Source organism: Corvus cornix, chromosome 20 (assembly GCF_000738735.6).
Source record: "Corvus cornix cornix isolate S_Up_H32 chromosome 20, ASM73873v5, whole genome shotgun sequence".
In the NCBI taxonomy this organism is placed as follows: domain Eukaryota; kingdom Metazoa; phylum Chordata; class Aves; order Passeriformes; family Corvidae; genus Corvus; species Corvus cornix.
The window spans coordinates 1958031-1977029 of NC_046349.1; the positions used below are offsets into that span (position 1 = coordinate 1958031).

General features: G+C 51.3%; 1 protein-coding gene across 3 annotated transcripts in view; it reads right to left on the reverse strand.

Annotated features, from left to right (window-relative positions):
- Nucleotides 1-18999, reverse strand: part of RALY (RALY heterogeneous nuclear ribonucleoprotein) — a 117618-nt gene that overhangs the window by 48851 nt on the left and 49768 nt on the right. Inside the window, exon 1 of one of the 3 annotated variants that reach the window (XM_039563428.1) lies at nt 15179-15420. The exons of the other annotated variants lie outside the window; for them this stretch is intronic. Coding sequence (XP_039419362.1) covers nt 15179-15331 — 153 coding nt within the window. The 5' untranslated portion in view covers nt 15332-15420. Of the gene's footprint in view, nt 1-15178; nt 15421-18999 lie in introns of those variants that run through there. 3 annotated transcript variants of the gene reach the window in all.

The window sequence follows — 18999 nt, forward strand, 5'->3', positions numbered from 1 at the left end:
TTCTTCCCTGGGTCAATTAGAATTTCAAAGCAAAATTCCTATGGGACCAATTTATTGGGAGTGCAAAGAGGCTTTTGCTCTGCATTTCCCAGACACTTCCCAGGCTGCCTGACCCTGCTTGTGTTTGGATATCTGGGATTTCGCTTACTCAGATAAGAGGCTGAATGCCCCAGCTGAGAGCTCTGGGGAGCAGCTTTCCCTTTCTGGCTGATAACACAGATTTTGGTGCTGTTACTCACAAAAGAAAAAGATAAATGTCCTGCACAGTGAACACTTCCCCATGACTTGGCAAACTATCCAGGGATTTTTGCAAGCAGAGATGTTCAGTATAGTCTGGATACAAGGAGCTCTTCCTCTTTATTTGGGATCCTTCCTGGAATATCTACACAGCTCACCACAGTGCCTTCTGCAGCGTGACATGGGACAGCACTGGCCCAAAGCACAGAGAACATGCCCATGATTTCAGACACCATGTCAGCCAAATGATCCCAGTAAGGGTAACTGGAAAAGGTGGCCATGGACAGGATCCAAGCTGCTCTTGGGTGGCTGCTGTGACAGCCATCAGCTCCCCAAAATTCCAGTTGGAAGTCATCTTCCAAACCTCTTAGAGAAACATGACAACTGCTGCTGACACCACCAACCACAGAAACATCCAAACTGCCGGCCCAGGGCAAACCAAAGATCCATCCCAGCTGTCTCTGTGGGCAGGGGACAGTGTGTGCAGGGTAACACTGAATATATCCAATAATTTCACAGAGGAAGTGAAGAAACAGTTGAGAAACATTCCCATCCCTGGAAGTGCTCAAGGACAGGCTTGATAGGGCTTGGAGCAACCTGGAAGACTGAAAGGTGTCCCTGTCCATGGCAGGGATGTGGAATGAGATGGGCTTTCATGTCCTTCCAACCCAGACCATTCTGGGATTCCCTGAAACACGGCAGGGAAGCTGGCAGAAGTGACTGCTGCCCTCTTCACTCTGCCCTCACCCACACCACTCCCTGACCTCCCCTTCCTGCTGCTCCTCCTTGGACTGTCATCCAGAGAGGCAGGAAAAGCCTGGGAACTGCTGGCATGGAGCTTTTTCAGGGACCTGGGCTCCAGACTGCAGTTTCTAGACCACAGACATGGTTTTTGATTTCACCATCTGCAAGTCCAGGTGCTGTTCTGGCACAGAACACATCGGATCCAAAGCGACACAGCATCAGTTTGCTAAACCAACTCCTTGCCCAGTAGGATGCTCTAAAAATCAGGACATCCATTCCTCAAAACTTCCCAGCATGTCACCTCCTGCAGCTTCCACAATGAAACACAGCCCTAGACTCAACAAGAAAGAAAGACATGGGCTTAAGTGATGTTTGGTCCAAACCTCTCCTTGGGGGAGTGAATTCCCAAATTTCTGATTTTCTTGATATTCCATTCAAGGCAGCTTTGTCTTTGCCCCCACAAGGACAGGTTTGCCCTTGGGGTGAAGGTTGAAGCCCAAGAAGTGGAGGGGCTCTCAAGGAATTCTCTATGAGCCAGCACAGCTGCAGAAGGGAATCACAGAAAAACCACGGAATATCCTGAGCAGGAAGGGACCCACAGGGATCACCCAGTCCAACCCCTACCCCTGCACAGACACCCCAACAACCCCACCCTGGGCATCCCTGGCAGCGCTGTCCAAACGCTCCTGGAGCTCTGGCAGCCTCGGGGCCGTGCCCATTCCCTGGGGAGCCTGGGCAGTGCCCAGCACCCTCTGGGGGAAGAACCTTTCTTTCTCTGATACCCAGCCTGACCCTCCCCTGGGTGCTGTCCCTGGTCACCAGGGTCCATCCATGTGAAATCCTCTGCTCCACAACAAGAAGAAGGGGCAGTTGTGGGAGTGCTCAGTACTCTGGTGCTGGTCCAGGCACTCAGTTAATTATTTGTTTAAATCTGAGCCCAAGAGCAGCCTAATTAGATGCAACAGGACACCCCTCCAGCTTAAGTGTTTTGCTGGACCAGCTCCCCGGTATAAAATATAAAGCCAGGGGCTCTGTGCAGAATACAGAGGGATTTGGATTAAATTCTTCTGATGGGGAAGGCAGAAGGGAGAAATGTAGCCTTTATTGAATGTCGTCCTCAGTTTACAACTGATATTCCAAAAAGCTGAGAGCTGTGGTCTTAAGGCAGGAAGGAGGAGATCAGTGTCGCCTGCAGCGAGCGTCCTCCCCTGCCCACCACGCTGAGCTGAGGTGGAACTGAAAAAGGAATCAACCTTATCTTATCTTTTCAGTCAAAAAGGGAAAAATGGAATGATTGTGCTTCCTCAAAGGAGGGACAAGACTGTGTGACTCAGGCTTTCCCACTGATTTTGGATGCCCCCAAAGGACTGGCACACACCTGCAGAGAGCTGGTCCTTGAGCTGCTGCCTCCCAGGAGGAGCTCCTGGATACCAGGGAGCAGGTCCAGCTGGGCAGAACCACCTCCAGATCCAAGCAAACCTCACCTGGAGCTATGCAAAGGACAAAGGAAAGACACTGCCATGTGGAACAATGGGTTCCTGCCCAATTTGGAGGTGCTGAATTTGCCCAGCAGCCAGGATGGCAAAGGGGGATTATCCCAATCCACCAACAACCCCCAGCTCTCTCTGTCCCAGCCCTCCTCGTATGAATCAACCCCCTAAAATCCTCCACAGCCAGACCTGGCTGCACAGCTACGTGCCTGTAATGACCAAAATGACAATTTATTTTTCCCTCAGCCTGCAGAGCTTTAGAGATTCCAGCTATGGTGGTGACCTGCTAATGACCCACCATCAGCACTGCTGCCAGCCCTGCCGGGACTGCCCCAAAAACACGGGCTTTGCTGAGAGCTTCAACTAACCCTGCCTCAAAAAACCCCCATATTTCCCCAAAAAGCATAGAATCAGTCAGGTTGGAAGGGACCTTGAAGATTGTTTTGTTCTATCTTGCTGTCATGGGCAGGGACACCTTCCACCAGACCAGGTTGCTCCAAGCCCTGTCCAACCTGGCCTTGAAAATCAAGCCATGGAAACTCAGAAACATCCCAAAGCAGCAGCACTGGAAACTCCCAGCTTCCACAAGATGGCAACTTCCTCCTGCATGTTTCCACCAGGATTTCCCTAGGGTTTTTTACCAGCAGCTGGTTTGGAGGGGGTTTGGCTGCTGCCTGTTTGAACACACTGTGGCTGCGGGTGGTCAGCACTGAACTGGAAGCCAAGCTCTGCACATCAATAACACCGCGTTTCCCCAAATGTGGCTGCTCTGAATTCATCTGCCTCCCAGTTCTCTGCTCATCCCAAGCCACTTTCTGCGCCACTTCACCTTGCTGTGGTTTAACCCCAGCTGGCAACTTGGCCCCACACAGCTGCTGCCTTGCTTCCCCTGGGTGGGATGTTAGAGGGAATTGGAAAGGTAAAAATGAGGAAAGTGTGTTGGGATAAAGACAGTTTAATAGGGAAAGCAAAAGCTGTGCAAAACCAGGAATCCATTCCACACTTCCCATGGGCAGGCAGGTTTCAGGATCATTACAGATTCATGGAATGGTTTGGCTGAAAAGGACCTTATTAACACCGTAAAATATCACCATGTCCCGTAGCCATAGGGAGAAGATCCAGCAGGCAGGAATTGTGCAGCAAGATTGATTTATTTAATTACTTTACAAACTCTTTTATAGACTTTTTTCTTCATAGTCGAATTGGACAAGGATCAGCCACCCCTTGGGGGTGATTGGCTAAAATCCTAAAACATCCATTGTCAAAATATTTTCCTACTGTACCATAAACAAAGCTCGGCAAGGTCGCAGGTGTTTGGTTGTTTCCAGAGCTCTGCCACCTCTTCTGTGAGAGAGAAAAGTCTCTCACGGACTTAGAAAACAGCAAGAAAATCCTTGCTAGCAGCATTTTTGTATCCACAGGACCTTAAAGCTCATCTTGTTCCACGCCCTGCCATAGGCAGGGACACCTCCCACTAGACCAGGATTCTCCAAGCCCCACCCAACCTGGCCTTGGACACCTCCAGAGCATCTCTGGGCCCCTTCACCCCTAAGAGTGACTTGGGAAGACAAGCACCATCGCTCCAAACATCACCTCCTTCCTTCTTCCCCCAGCTTTACATGCTGAGCACAATCCCCCGTGGCCTGGAATATCCTTGGGGACAATGGGGCTCAGCTGTCCCCTTCCAACTCCTTGTTCCCCCCAGCTGCTCCACTGGTGGGGCAAGGAGCAGAGCAGACCTCACCTCTGAGCCAGCCCTGCTCAGGTGTGACTGCAACATCCCTGTAAGACCTGCACTGCTTCCAGCACAAACCCAAACCAGCTCCTGCGAGGAAAATTAACACTGTGCCATCCCAAACCAGCCCCTGGGGGTCCTGCATCACCGCCCCACAGCCATCCCAGCTGGCACAGCGGGATCTGCATCCAGCTCTGGGCTCAGCCACAGCCCCAGGAGACGCGGGCAGGTGTTTAACCTCTGCAGGGCCATCTACAAACAGAGCCCAGGCAGCTGTCCCCAGCCCCTGCTAATGCATGAACTGCTTGTGGCACTCACTGCTGCCCTGTGCTTCCTTTTCCATTTTGGCCACCTTTCTGTGCAGATTTGTACCTTGTAACACACTTGCACACTGTCCCTTTAAATGAGTTCTGAATTCTGGGACTGGGTGGAGAAGGACAGCAAGTGTCTGTTTCCTTCAGACAATAAAAGGGCTCCTTTGGCATGGAGCAGGAACGCTGTTCCCCTCCAAATCCACTCTTGAGCCTCCCTGCCTATGCACACACACGGACAGGGAGCTCTGAGTGGAGCTGTGTGCTCTCAACAATCCTCCACCTCCAAGCAAGTCAGAAATACTCCTCAGGAGCAAAGACAGCAACCAGAGATGCTGATTAGACCAAGAAACTAATAAAGAAAACCTTTCCCAGATCACAAAGGCTATGACTCAGAGGCAAAGCTAAGCTTTAGGATTATCCCACTTACAGCTTCAGAAGAAAATTCAATTAAATGGCAGTCTACCCCGAGTGCCCCCTCTGCAGGGATGCAATGGGCACCCCAAGGAGGGCCCGTCTGGTGCCATTTGGGGAGGGAAGAAGAGCAAGAAGGAAAAGCATCCTGGGATGAGAGGTAGGAGATGCAGGACCCAGAGCAGATATTGGAGCAGCTGGAACAAACCAGTTGCAGGAGGCAATTTAAAGTAAGGAATTACGAGGCAGACAAGGAGAGTGTAGAAAAACAAACCCCAGAAATTCATTCCTTTCAAAAGAGAGGGTGAGACAGGGTTAGCAGCAAGTGGTGCCCAGCAGGGTGAGCAGTACAGCCTGAGCTACAAATCACACTTGATTTGAGCAGCCCTGGGAAGCAGAAAGCTGGAGAGTCAATGCAGTGGCACCAGCATTTCCTCAGGGATTCGGCCCCAGTGGTGTCTTGTGTGCTGCTGGCCCGGGGCTGACAGAAACAGGGCACAAACCCAAACGAGTGACCCACCTGCAAAGATCTCCCTGACTCACTGCCTTGGAGGTCTCCCACTGCCCAGACTGGGAGTTCTGTGCCATCCTCTTCTAATCCAGCTCCTGTCTGTCCTGGGACAGCTCATTTTGGGAACATTCCTTTGCCTCCTTCCCGCAGGGCAGGCTCAGCATAGAGCACAAACCTCTCAGACCTCCTGTCCTTTGCTCTCCCCTCCATCTGCTCCCCTCCCTTGCTGGTTTCCCTCAGGAGCTGATGGAGAAGCAGCACGGGGTGGAGGAGCAGCACAAGGCAGCCAGGTTGTTGTATTTTGGCTGAAGTGTCCTTGCTCCACACCCCAGAACTGCCCATGTGGGATCTACAGGGTCAGGGTCAGCAGGTGCCTGACTCCCACCTGGAAAGCTGCGTGTCCCTGGGGAGACTGGCCCTGAACACCCCCATGCCAGACAGATGAAAATACTGAAGTTCAAACTGCTGACATGAAAAACACGTTGGCATCTGGAGGGAGGCTGCTGGTTACGCAAATACATGAAATAGTCTATAAAATTTAAGAATAAAGCAACAAAACTGACAGGCTGCTCGAGCATCCAGGCCAAAATCCTTGGTGGTCATTAACAGCTGCCTGCTAAATGGCCAGGCAGTCTTTATTAACCAACAACTGCAGCAGCAAACTCCAGTGACAGCAGAGCTCAACAGCTAAAATAAATCTTAGAGACTTTCCAGCCAACGCAGTGGAAACACCAGGGTTTGCAGCAATCTGGGATGCCTGGGGAGAGCAGGGGGAAGGACATTCAGAAACTGGCTGGGCAAGCTGTAACTACACTGAACAGATCACCTCAGGTTAGCAAAGCTGGAGTCAATACCCAAGCCTTCAGATTTAGACTTTCAATCAAGTGCTTAATTAACAGAGCCTAGAAAAGCAGGGTTCTGCAATTTAATGAGACACTCAACGCAGAGCTAAGTGCTTCAGATATCCAAGCTTTCAAAAACATGAGAGAGCGATAAAAGAAAGTGAGGACTATGCAAATATAACCCCTCTTTGGGTCGACTGCAAGGTTTGCTGCAAGGAAATGAGGATGCACCATTGCTGGAATGGCTCCGAGACAGTGACAGGAATATTGATTACGGGGCTTGATCCTCAATGACTTCAGCTTGTCTGATTTCAAGAGGGTATCCCAGATTTCCATCTGCTATAGGGAGAGCTGCCTCCTGCAGTTCACTTCCCCGGGTTCTTCACCTGTACGGACCAAGCTGGGGGAGCCAGGAAGCAGCCAACAGCTGTGCTGGGAATTCCAGCAAAGTTTCACAAAACTGAGTCCCTTTAGGTGTCTCTTTTTCTCTTCTGCATGTTCTGATAGGAGGATCAGAAAGCCAAATGGCCAAGCAGAGCTGGAGGTGTCCTCAGTGAAGGGAGTAATGCCAGGAAGGCACCAGGAGCAAGGCTTGGAGAAACGAACTTCAGACCCACGTGAACCCTGTGTGCACCTGCCTTTGGCCTGACCCTGAGCTGCCTTCCCAGAAGGGGTTAATGGGATCCATCTGGAGCATCTGGGGAGGCACCAGGTCAGACACCTTGCTGAGAACTGCTCTGTGCAGAGTCACACTCCTGCTCCGAGGGCTGCTAGGTGTCTTGTGTGGTAAACCACAGAAGGAATCCCAGAATGGTTTGGGTTCAAGGAACCTTAAAGCTCATCCCATCCCACCCCTGCCATGGGCAGGGACACCTTCCACTATTCCAGGCTGCTCCAAGCCCCATCCAACCTGGCCTTGGACACTTCCAGGGATCCAGGGGCAGCCACAGCTGCTCTGGGCACCCTGTGCCAGGGCCTCCCCACCCTCCCAGGGAAGGATACCCTCCCAAGATCCCATCCAGCCCTGCCCTCTGGCAGTGGGAGGGCATTCCCTGTGTCCTGTCCTCCATCCCTTGTCCAAACTCACTCTCCTGGAGCCCCTTTAGGCCCTGGAAGGGGCTCTAAGCTCTCCCCGGAGCCTTCTCTTCTCCAGGTGAACACCCCAGCTCTCCCAGCCTGGCTCCAGAGCAGAGATCCTAAATCCCAGGCTTTGGGGCTTCCTGCTTGACAAGCATCCACAGGAGAGTGAGGTCCAGGGCATGGGTCAGTCTCTAAACTCAGGCTTGGCCGGACTTTTGCACCTCCAATTTGACAACTGAGACACTCAATTCAAGATCTAAATTCCACAGGTTAAAAAAAAAAAAATTAGAGAGTACAGCATTCAGCCCCACAGATGATTCAGGGGTGGAAGAAAATGCGTGACAAAGAGAAAATTAAAGACTCTGTTCTGTTTAGCTTATCAAAAGGGATATGGGAAGGTGATGTGATTACTGTGTGCAAGAACCTTCATCTGCAGACAATACCGGATACCAAAGGGCTCTTTAATCAAAAGGGTAAAGACACAACAGGAATAATGGCTGCAAGCTGAAGGCCGACCAATTCAAATGAGATAAAGGGCACAAATTATAGCAGGGAGATGATTAACCACTGGCACAAGTGACAAGGGGGGCAGGGGAGTCTGACTGTTGACATCTTAACTGCATTTCTGTCTGAAAGAGACACTTTAATCACGCTCAGGTTCCCAGGCTCCGTGCTGGGCTGGACTGGGAGCGAGCACCAGGAGGCACAAACAGCGGTGGAATGACAGTGATGGGCTGATCCCAACACCTCCCAGACCCTCCAGGCTTCTTCTTAAGGAAATCCATCCCCAGGGATCCCTCCCACTGGTAAGAGGCAGCAGGTTAACACTGCACTCGTGGGAGATGCCAGCTTGCTGTGGGATGCTCAGATTTGGGAATCCATGCCCAGCCCACCCCCTCTGCCATGGGGCTCTGAGCCACACCCTTGGCAGAAGCAGCTGGAAGACCCTGCCTGTCTGTGTCAAACTGCAGCACCAGGTGAAATGCTTCATTTGCCCCCCTAAATCCCAGCTCTGCTTTCTGTACACTGCTCTAAACACCAGCTCCAGCCCCCAGCTCTGTTATTTCCTGCATTTCACACCCGGAGAATATATCCTGGCAGTGAATTACCAAAATATGGGTATGGATCTAATACCAACACCCAACTGAGACAGACAAAGACTCCCTAACAGTTTAGAGTTAGAAAGTGTATGTTTATTCCAGCACCGGGCAGCTGCGTGGGATAGCTCCCTGACAGGCAGTGCAAAGGTACAAGCCAATACAGAGTCTATTTATCCACAGAAGTTATGAATATCTAAAATACAAATGCATATTTATAACATTAACACCTCTTATTCTCCGCTTCGTATGGAAATGAGCTTATATGTCATTAAGCATGCGTAGAGTGCTCTCTGAATTGGGTCAGTGGTCTCGAAGATGAAGTAAAAATAGCCTTCCTCGATTTGACCTTTCTGCCTTCCTGAGTTTCCACAATACAAATTACTTTTGGTGACCTTCCAGTTCCTCTCCGTGACTTCTGAATAGGTTCTCAGGCGGGGAAAATTGGTAATTGTCTACATTTCTTTAGATCTACTTATCAATGTTTCTGTTTCTCATCCTAAGCACAGCTAAACAAACATAGAAGCGAAGGTAATCAGTTATTTAGCAATCAGTTACTTACATCTTAAAGCTTATTTCAGGTCCAGCTCTTCTTAACTAACTTTTAATTAATTCTAACCAATCCTAAACTCCCTTCTAACTAAATTCAGCACAGCTGACCTTCTAACTAAATCTTTATGTTTCTTTTAAAATTCCGTGTTTCAGCAATTCCCCCTGGTTCTGGTTTTTAAGCACAGCGAACAATTACACTCAACTGCACTCGTAAGGCAGCGCTAATGAGGCTCATCCACACACTTTACTGACAGCAGCTGCTGCACAAACCACGGCACTGATCTGGGAGCTGCAGGGGTGAGACCCTCGTGCTGCAATCCAGGGTCCTCCTTGCATGCGCTGGCTGCGGGGTGAGCGGGGTGTGAGCCCTGCCCCTGCTCCTCTCACCTGCTGGATTTGGGCACCACATCAGGCTCCTCAGGGCATCCTGCCCTGCCACAGAGCATGAAAACTTCTGTTTGGGGTCCAGGGAAAACTCCAGCTCAGCAATCCCAGAGATCAAGCAATTACTGCTGATCGGGAGGTGAAAATAGGGAGTGGTTGAGGAGCAAGGCTTTTGGGACAGGGACTGGCACTGAGGATGGAGGGGACAGGGTGAACCATCCCTGTCAGGGAACCAAGGCAAATGCTTTCAGCGTCTTAAGGAGGACATTTAGTAAGCTGTGACCTGCCCAGGTGCTGAGCCCTGGTTGTGTTTCACCCCAGGAAAGGCTGGATATGGCATTCAAGGACCCAAGTTTATTCCCCGTGTGCCAATTTGTCACCCTTATCTCCGGCAGCCCACGCTGGTCTGGCAGGGCTTGGAAGCAAATGTTGCCCTTGAGGAAGCAGAACGTGCTGGGAAAAGAGATCCAGCCAAATGAGATGCACGAGGCTTCCCTGGAATTCCCTGGAGCAGAATTCTCAGGTCTCTGGGAGAGGGACACAGCACCTGCAGCAGGGAGTGGGGCTTTGCTAAGGAATCCTCTCTCTTCTATCAGAAAATTACCCCCTGACAGTGCTGGAGAGCAGCTGGAAAGGGAGGGGAAAGAGTTTGCCATGAAATTTGTGCAATGAAATCACAAAGCTTACAGAGAAATGGATCAACTGTGGCCCCGTCTTCTTAGATTAAAACTCAAGAGTTACAATTTTCTGTTTCTCAATAAAGGTTACAGCTTTCATTCTTCTTACTAAAAGCATGACAACTCCAAAATAAAAAACTTTCTATGACATTTGCCCCATCCCTGGAAGTGTCCGGGGCCAGCTTGGAGCACCCTGGGATAGTGGAAGGTGTCCCTGCCCATGGCAGGGGGTGGGATGGGATGAGCTTTTAGGTCCTTTCCAACCCAAATATTCCACGATTCTATGACCTTTGAGGTCTCTATCAACCCAAACCACTCTGTGATTCTATGATTCTATGTCAATTTGCACTGAAAAAGGAATTTTTAACCTAAAAAACTTGAATTGAAACTCACCTTTTTCATTTGTCTTCTGTAGAACAGAATCCCCGATGTCATTGCTATGGAGAGCTATGAAATCTACAAAAGGTGGCCTTCCCATCAAATTCTGTGATCATGGCATTATTGATGTATCCCCACTCCACAGGACTTCCCTGCAAAGAGCCTGAAGAACGCTGATTATCGGGAGCATTGGTCAGCAAACTGCCAAGTGCTGGACTATTTGCTGTGCTGCTCCCCGTGATAAATAAACAAAACTGCTGCTTTGCCCTTTATAGCATTGATTAGATCTGGGTAAAACGAATAGAAAAGAAAAAAAAAACCTACAGGAGGGATTTACAGTTGCTCCTCAACTCGAGCTCAGCCCTGGGGGGAGGAATTCCCGTAAATGGTGGTGTTTCCAAGGTGCTGCAGTGGGACGGTGAAGGTTTAACACCGCCCAGCTGTGGCGCGATAAAAACTGGAGGGGGTGGCACAGCCCTGGCTGAGGGTGGGCTGCAGGGTCAGGGGGACAAAGTTTCTGAGCCAGACAGAGGCAGGAATAGCCTGAAGGAGCAGGAAAATGGGGAGTCCAAAGGGGGAAACGGGTCCCCAAGCTGCAAAACCTTTTCCAGTGAGGAAAAGCACTGTGAGAGCAGCATCCCAGTGCAGACCAGGAGCAACCTCTCCTTCCATCACCTCTTTGCAGAGTGCCTGGTGGCCTCTCCCATGCTGGCCATGGCACAGGAACACAGGGAGGGCTGGAACTTGGACCTTTCCTACAGGGTGAGCAACCTACAGGGTGCCCACAGCAGGTGTGGCTGCCCCTGGATCCCTGGCAGTGTCCAAGGCCAGCTTGGATGGGGCTTGGAGCAACCTGGGATAGTGGAAGGTGTCCCTGCCCACAGCAGGGGGTGGAATGGGATAATCATTAAGGTCCCTTCCAACCCAAACCATTCCAGATTCTATAATTTTGCCCTGCTCCAACACCACCATTCCTTGTGCAGTTCCAAGCCCTTAAAAGCACAGCAGGCTCAGAGCCCGGGGGCCAGCACAGAGCCCGGGGACCAGCACAGAGCCTGGGGGGACTGCAAAGCTTGGGGTGGCACAGGTCTGCCCTCCTGGTGCTACAAGACCTACACCTGGTGAGCATGAGGGTGTCCAAGCCAGCATCAGCTTCACTGGCACCAGGACAGGAGATGGTGACGAGGTGGGGCAGGGATGTGGGGCAGACACCTGATCTGCCATCACATTTAGCAGGCCACAGAGATGCTTCCAGGGGGGATGCAGGGCAGGCAGGAGCTGCAGGCAGGAGCTGCCAGACCCACAGGGCACACAGGAGGCTCTAGGTGAGGAGACACAAGGAGGAAAAGCCTGCAGAGGGGACAGCAGCCACGAGATCCAGGTCTCTATCCCTGCACGCCTTTCCCTGGGCTCTCCCTGCCTGCTTCCCCACATCCCCTCAGTTCAGTGCCATCCACCCCCTCAGCATCTCCCTTCTCCCCCCTGACGACGGAAAATGATGGCACCAGACAGCCCCGATGTCCTTCTCCACAAAGAAATCCTGTGCCAAATCCTGTCCTTCATCCAGTGAGTGAGAGCAGAGCCTTTCTCAGTCCGAATGTGGTCTTGAATCTCCAGAGGCTTCCGCCACCTGCAGTACAGGCTTCACTTCTAATTACTGCTGTTAACGAATCTGCCTGCAACAGCAAGCTCCCAGTGCTGTTTTTCCAAGGGCTTTGTGGGAATGACACCGGCATCACATTCCCTCCCAGCCCTGTCCAACCTGGCCTTGGACACTGCCAGGGATCCAGGGGCAGCCACAGCTGCTCTGGGCACCCTGTGCCAGGGCCTGCCCACCTTCACAGGGATGAATTCTCTCCCAAAATCCCATCTAAATCTACCCTCTGTCCTCTAAAAGCCATTAGAAGAATCCCAGGGGTTTTTTTTTTTCTGTTTGCAGCCAGAAACATCCTGTGACCCAGGGGGCTTGCCCCACATTCCAGCAGGGAATATGAAATAGGATCAAGCCACCTTAGCCAGGAGACCCTCTTCTTTTTCTTTTTGAGCCCCCAAACCTTCTCTTCCTGTCTGTCCATCCCACCCAAGCCAGCACCTCTCTCCCTGCCAAGAGCAATCCCTCGGACAGAGCTCCTTGTTACTCTGAATTTTATGGAATATAGATCTGTCTCCTCCCCAGCTCTGAGCTTTGCTGACTCAGAGGAAAGGGATCTTTAACGATCCCCTAGATAGCTGTATTTTTCTTACCTAAGTGCTCACAAATTGCATCCTACGACCAATTAAACAGATGGTTTCTCATTTTTTCACAACAAACATAATTTGTAATTCCAAAATATCAATAAAAAGTCCTTTCTTCCTTTTTATATTCTGCAGCATTTGCAACTCAGCTCGGTAATTTTGGAGTCAATAATTAAAAAAAGGGGCAATTAGGGTATTAATTGGGAATCACCAAGTTACTTCATAGAATATATTCCATATTTATCCACTGCCTGCTCTGCCCAGACCGCTCTCACCACATGGAATGCTGCTCCATCATCACAGCTGGGGTTTTTAGAGCAGCCCATCCCTCCTTCCCAGCCCTTTGTCTCAGCTGAGCACCTGGCTGGAAACACCAGACAAGTGATGGATCTGGGACAGGGCAAGGGAATGATGGATCCTGGAGGGATAGCAGGATTTACCTTGAACTAAGCTGTGTTTGCTCTTTGGAACCAGGTGGGAAAACCAGCCTGGTCACTGTGGAGAATTAGAGTAAGAAAAGGGGAAAAGGATTTCCTGCAAACGTTATTGCCACCATAACCCCAAGAGTTTCATTTTATCAATGATGCGTTTTGTTTCCTGCCTACTGTTCTGATTATTCCTAGGACTGAAAAATGGAAGTGGCCCAACAGAAGGTAGGTTTTTGGTATTCAATACCAGTGGTGTAGTTACCAGCCCAAATCACACTTCAGACATCCATGCATCCCTTTCACAGCCCTGGCAAAGGATCTGGATATGGCATCCCTGAGCCATGGGGAGGCTCAGGACCCTACAATGACCACAGGGTCATGGCCTTGTCTCACACCAGGGAAGGGAGAGGATGAGCATGGAAGAAGAATATGGGAGAGGGTGGAGGAACAAGGAGTGAGCACCTCTGTTGGGTGGGTGTCACTTCCTGAGTGCCCCCAGTCCTGCAAATACACCCCAAAACAGCTCCCTCAGCCCCGGCCCTCCTCCTGCCTCCTCCCTTGCAGCCTGACATTTTTGGAAATGGGATGCTGTCCTCTCTTTTCCTTTCACAGCAATATCCAGATCCACGGGAGGCATTCTGGATGTGCCAGACTTGGCAGATTCGGATGGAACCAGCGAGGCAGGGCACACACACAAGCCCAGGCACAAAGGCAGTGCACTCTGCTTCCCCAAGCAGATTTCCTGCTATCAGGAGGGATATTTCTGATATCAGAGTGCTAATACAGCCTGGCTTTAGATGGATTGGCAGCTCACCACCTGCAGTACAAAGACTTCCATCAGCTGTCTCGCCACACAAAGAGCAGCGTCTCTATCAAATCCTAATACCTGGTGATTCTGCAAGTTTGGGATTAATACCAAGGGTAAGGAGGAAATGCAAGTCAGCTGAATGCAGGGGGATGTTATCCCAGTTTGGGAACAGCTGCTCTGCACCAGCACAGCAGCCCTGGCACTGGAGCACACACAGAGGATGCAGAAGATGAAGGCAAAGAAGGACAAACATCCCGAGGGACTGCAGGACTGTTGCAGGCACTCTGGAAATAGTGAAATGAGGTGAGGCAGAGCACGGGCACTGAGGGAGAGAGGAAGTTCCCATGTGAGAAGGACTCACTGAGCCCATCAGAAGTGGTCTGAGGTGCAGCAGTGCCCTACTTCTGTCGCAATGGCAATGGCAGCTCACGGTCACCTCAAGGGAGGGGATTCTCCTCCTCTGCTCTGCTCAGGTGGGACCCCACCTGCGGAGCTGCCTCCAGCCCTGGGGCCCCCAGGGCATGAAGAAAATGGAGCTGATAGAACAAGTGGCAAGGAGGCCACGGAGATGCTCCAAGGGCTGCAGCTTCTCTGCTCTGGGAAAGGCTGGGAATGCTGGGAGTGTTCACCTGGAGAGGAGAAGGCTCCAGGGAGGCCTTAGAGCCCCTTCCAGAGCCTAAAGGGGCTCCAAGAGAGCTTTTTTTGGGACAAGGGATGGAGTGCCAGGACAAGAGGGAATGCCCTCCCACTGCCAGAGGGCAGGGATGGATGGGATATTGGGAAGGAATTGTTCCCTGGGAGGGTGCTGAGGCCCTGGCACAGGGTGCCCAGAGAAGCTGGGGCTGCCCCTGGATCCCTGGAAGTGTCCAAGGCCAGGCTGGACAGGGCTTAGAGCAGCCTGGGACAGTGGAAGGTGTCCCTGCCCATGGCAGGGGATGGGATAGGATGAGCTTTAAAGTCCCTTCCAAAACCATTCATGATTCCATGATCTCAGACCTCATGCACCCTTGGGGCTGCTGCAGCACCAGTCCCAGCAGAGGCTGTCAGGGTGGAGGGACCTTGGGATCAGCCCTCAGGACACTCCCTGCTCCCCCCCAGCTCTGCAGGGGGCTCCCAGGAAGGGCCAGAGGCAGGAGCTCCATCTCCACTTCCCGTCCTCCTTTCAGGAATGGTTTCCAGTGCTGACACTGGACACTTCTCCTTACATTTGAGGAGCTGTGCTGGCCCCAAAGCAGGGCTGTCCAAGGACACTCACCAGTGTGCAGGAAGGGCTGAGACCGGCTGGATCCCTGTGGCCAGAGCTGGGACATCCCTCCCTGGATGGGAGTTTAGAAGGCAGGATGGAAAGGGCAGCAGAGAGCAGCTGGCAGAGCCCCTCCTGGGGCTGGGTTTTCTGTCGAGATTCCATCGATGTCGGTAAGAGATGGTGAAGGATTTTCTCTCCACATGTGGCTCTAGGATGGAGCTCCTGATCTATGGATCACAGCTCACCAAGGAGACAGCTCTGAGGAAAAATGCTCAGGAGGAAGAAATGGCACCACTGTAGAGAAAAGCCCAGGGACTATTTTCTGGGGTCATTCCTCTTAGAAAAACTGCCCTGTAGAGTGACAGAACAGCTCTTATCTGAGCACCAGGGACTCTGCAGCTGGCTCTGAGCAGGACAACCCCCATGGACTCATCCTTCAGGCTCACTGAACCATGGAATCATTAAGGTTGGAGAAGCCCTTTAAGATCCATGAGTCCAACCATTAATTAACCCAGCACTGTCCAGCCCACCCCTAACCCACATCCCCAAGGACATTTTTTGAACACCTCCAGGGATGGGGACTCCACCACTGCCCTGTTCCAATGCCTGACCACCCTTTCAGGGAAGGAAATATCCAATATCCAATCTCAACCTCCCCTGGCCCAGCCTGAGGCCGTTCCCTCTCCTCCTGTCCCTGTTCCCTGGCAGCAGAGCCTGACCCCCCCGGCTGCCCCCTCCTGTCAGGGACTTGTGCAGAGCCACAAGGTCCCCCCTGAGCTTCCTTTTCTCCAGGCTGAGCCCCTTTCCCAGCTCCCTCAGCCACTCCTGGGGCTCCAGCCCCTTCCCAGCTCTGTTCCCATCTCTGGACACGCTTCCCACACCGAGTGTGCCTGTGAGCTGTACCTACGGGAATTCCTTCACCACAGAGTCCTGGAGCCAAAATCCAGCCAAATTTTACATTGCTCATCAGCTTTCCAGCAGCTCCAATGAATGCTGCTACACCATGTCCAGCCCTTAATTCCTCCCTGCATCACACAGGGCACCAGAGGCACCACCCAGGCACCAGGACCCTACAAGAAGGTTTTTCCCCAAATCTCCTTGCAGATGGGTCTCAGCAGACTTTCCACAGCCAGGAAAGGCAAGTGCAGCTTCCTCCACCCCCTCCCAGTGCATCACTTCTGCCAGCCCATCAAACCTTGACCTCCCAGCACTACAAACTCCAGCATTTCTACTCTGCTTGTGAGCATGAGAAAGAAAAAGTTCACTAAAAGACTCGGCTGGGTCCGTATCAAAAACTCTCCACCCCTTACACACTTTTCCCTCAAATTACAACATAGTATCACCTGATTTTACAGTTCTGCAGATTTCATGTGCCACAAAGCAGCATCTATGTGCGCTCCCAATTTCTGCCTGGCTTTGGCTTGGAGCATCTCCTACCTGCCCATTTTTATTTACAAGTACAAAGGCAAAGCTCCAGTGCAGTTTTCCACCCCCTGCAAACAGAGATATTGGTGTTTATTTATAGCTCCTTGTTTGCAGAGAGCCCACAGAGAGGGGAAGAGATGTCATTCCCAGGGGAAGGCAGATGGATTGAATCAATCACCACTTGGAGGGGCCTGGGGTGTTTCACAAAAGAACCACAATTCACAATGGAAGATAAATTATCCAAACAGATCCGAACACATCCTTGTCTGTCAGTTACTGTCTCCAAACAATCTTCACAAGAAATAGAGCAGGATCCCCTCTTTGAGGTCTAGCAGTAAAGCAGAGTTTTCCTCTCCAGTTCTGGAGTTTGCTCAAGTTGCAGTCTCACTTTGAATCTCAAACTGTGTCACTGACTGACCCCCCAAAAAAGGTCTCCAGCTTCTTTAAAAGTTTCCTTTGACAGTTGGGAAACAAATCCTCCCAAAGTGCTGCAAACTGCTCTACCATGGAATGCTTGAAGCGTTTGTGCTGGAAGAGGCCTTAAAGCTCCTCTTGTTCCACCCCCTGCCATGGGCAGGGACACCTTCCACTGTCCCAGGCTGCTCCAAGCCCCGTCCAGCCTGGCCTTGGACACTGCCAGGGATCCAGGGGCAGCCACAGCTTCTCTGGGCACCCTGTGTCAGGGCCTCCCCACCCTCACAGGGAAGAATTCCCTCCCAATATCCCATCTATCCCTGACCTCCTTAAGCTTAAAGCCTCTCCCCTTTTTCCTATCACTCCACACCTTTGTAAAAAGCAGGGTAAGGTAAGGGTGGGTAGGATGGGGGGCTGTTCCTCCATGAAAAAAGGGTATTTCTGGATCTGGAGACAGAGGGAGAAGGGAGCAGCTCTCCTTTTCTCATGCATTGGTAAAAGTTGTCAAAGATGGACAAGGAGAGCTTCTTAATTTGGAAAAAGGGCCAGCACCTCACAGACACCTACAGATTTCCCTGGCAGCATCAGGGAACTGACCTACCTTCAGGAGTTAGAGGGTGATCCTAGCTGCAGTGCCAAACTCAGCTGAAGAGGGGAGAATGGGAAATAGGGAGAACGAGGAAGAGAAAAGATTAAAAGAGAGTTAATAGAATAAAGTCAATGTTCCCAGGTTTCCTACATACCTCTTCTGAGTGCAGCAGCCAGCTCCTCCAGGCCATGGGCATTTCAATCCTACAGTTCCCACATTTTATTCCCTAACCAAATCTAACCATGCCAATACCCCACTGTGGAACTACAAGTATTTATAACCAGCCACCAATTAAACCAGCAATGTTCCCTTGGCTCCTCTGAGTCTGCCTGAGATCTTCAAAACTTTACATGACCCATGCAGTGCCCTTTGTATTCCCTCATTTTCCATAAGGTGATAATATCCCAGGGCTGTTACACTCAAGGGATTACCACTTTGATGCCCTGGGAGTCAGGAGGTGGAATGATAGGATCATGGAATATCCCTGAGCTGGGAGGGATGATCCACAGGGATCATCCAGTCCAGCTCCTGGCCCTGCACAGACACCCCAACAACCCCACCCTGGGCATCCCTGAGAGCTCCTGGAGCTCTGGCAGCCTCAGGGCCGTGCCCATTCCCTGGGGAGCCTGGGCAGTGCCCTCTGGGAGAAGAACCTTTTCCCAATATCCAAAGGCATGATATCCAACCATGTCCATTGCCAAAGACAGTTTCAACCCCCTTTATACAGCCTGGTTCTCCATCAGACAGAACCAGCTCGGTGACACAATATCCCATGAAAATGGAAATCCCATATACAAGCACAGCTCTAACCAAAGTATTTTTTAGCAGGAACAGGGAACTATGTAGATAACCACTATTTTGAGCCTCAGCCTGCTGTGTTTTGTGCCTGTTCTACAGGAGAGCAGGTAACAGCTCACGATCTTGCCTTGCTGTGTGTTTTTAATAAACATATGGTTCCCATCCTCTGACCCCTTTCCCACTTCTGGGCTCAGCTGACAAATCACATGGCCACAGATGACAAAACAACCTGAGTCTCTGCAGTACTGTCCTTTCCAAAGCCGTTGTGGTAATGGCAGGGACTGCTCTCTAAGTAAATGGACCATTTATGGTGGCCAATAAAAGCCCTCAATTCCTCACAGCCATGAAGCAAATCTGGGGGTTCCCTCTTTGTCCGAGCTCTGGGGAGCTGGACTGTGGCAGCCACAGGGCAGCTAAAAGGCAGAAGAAAAGTAATTAATCTCTCTTTCCTTCCACAGGTTTCCTCACAGTTTAAATGCAGAGCAGGAAAAAGCTCCAGAGCAGCAGGAGAGCTGGCCTGGGGGCAGCCAGGCCTCCCCAGGGCAGGTTTGGCTGCACCTCCTCATCTCCAGGATAATGACAGGAACAAAGAGCTGCTGGGAGC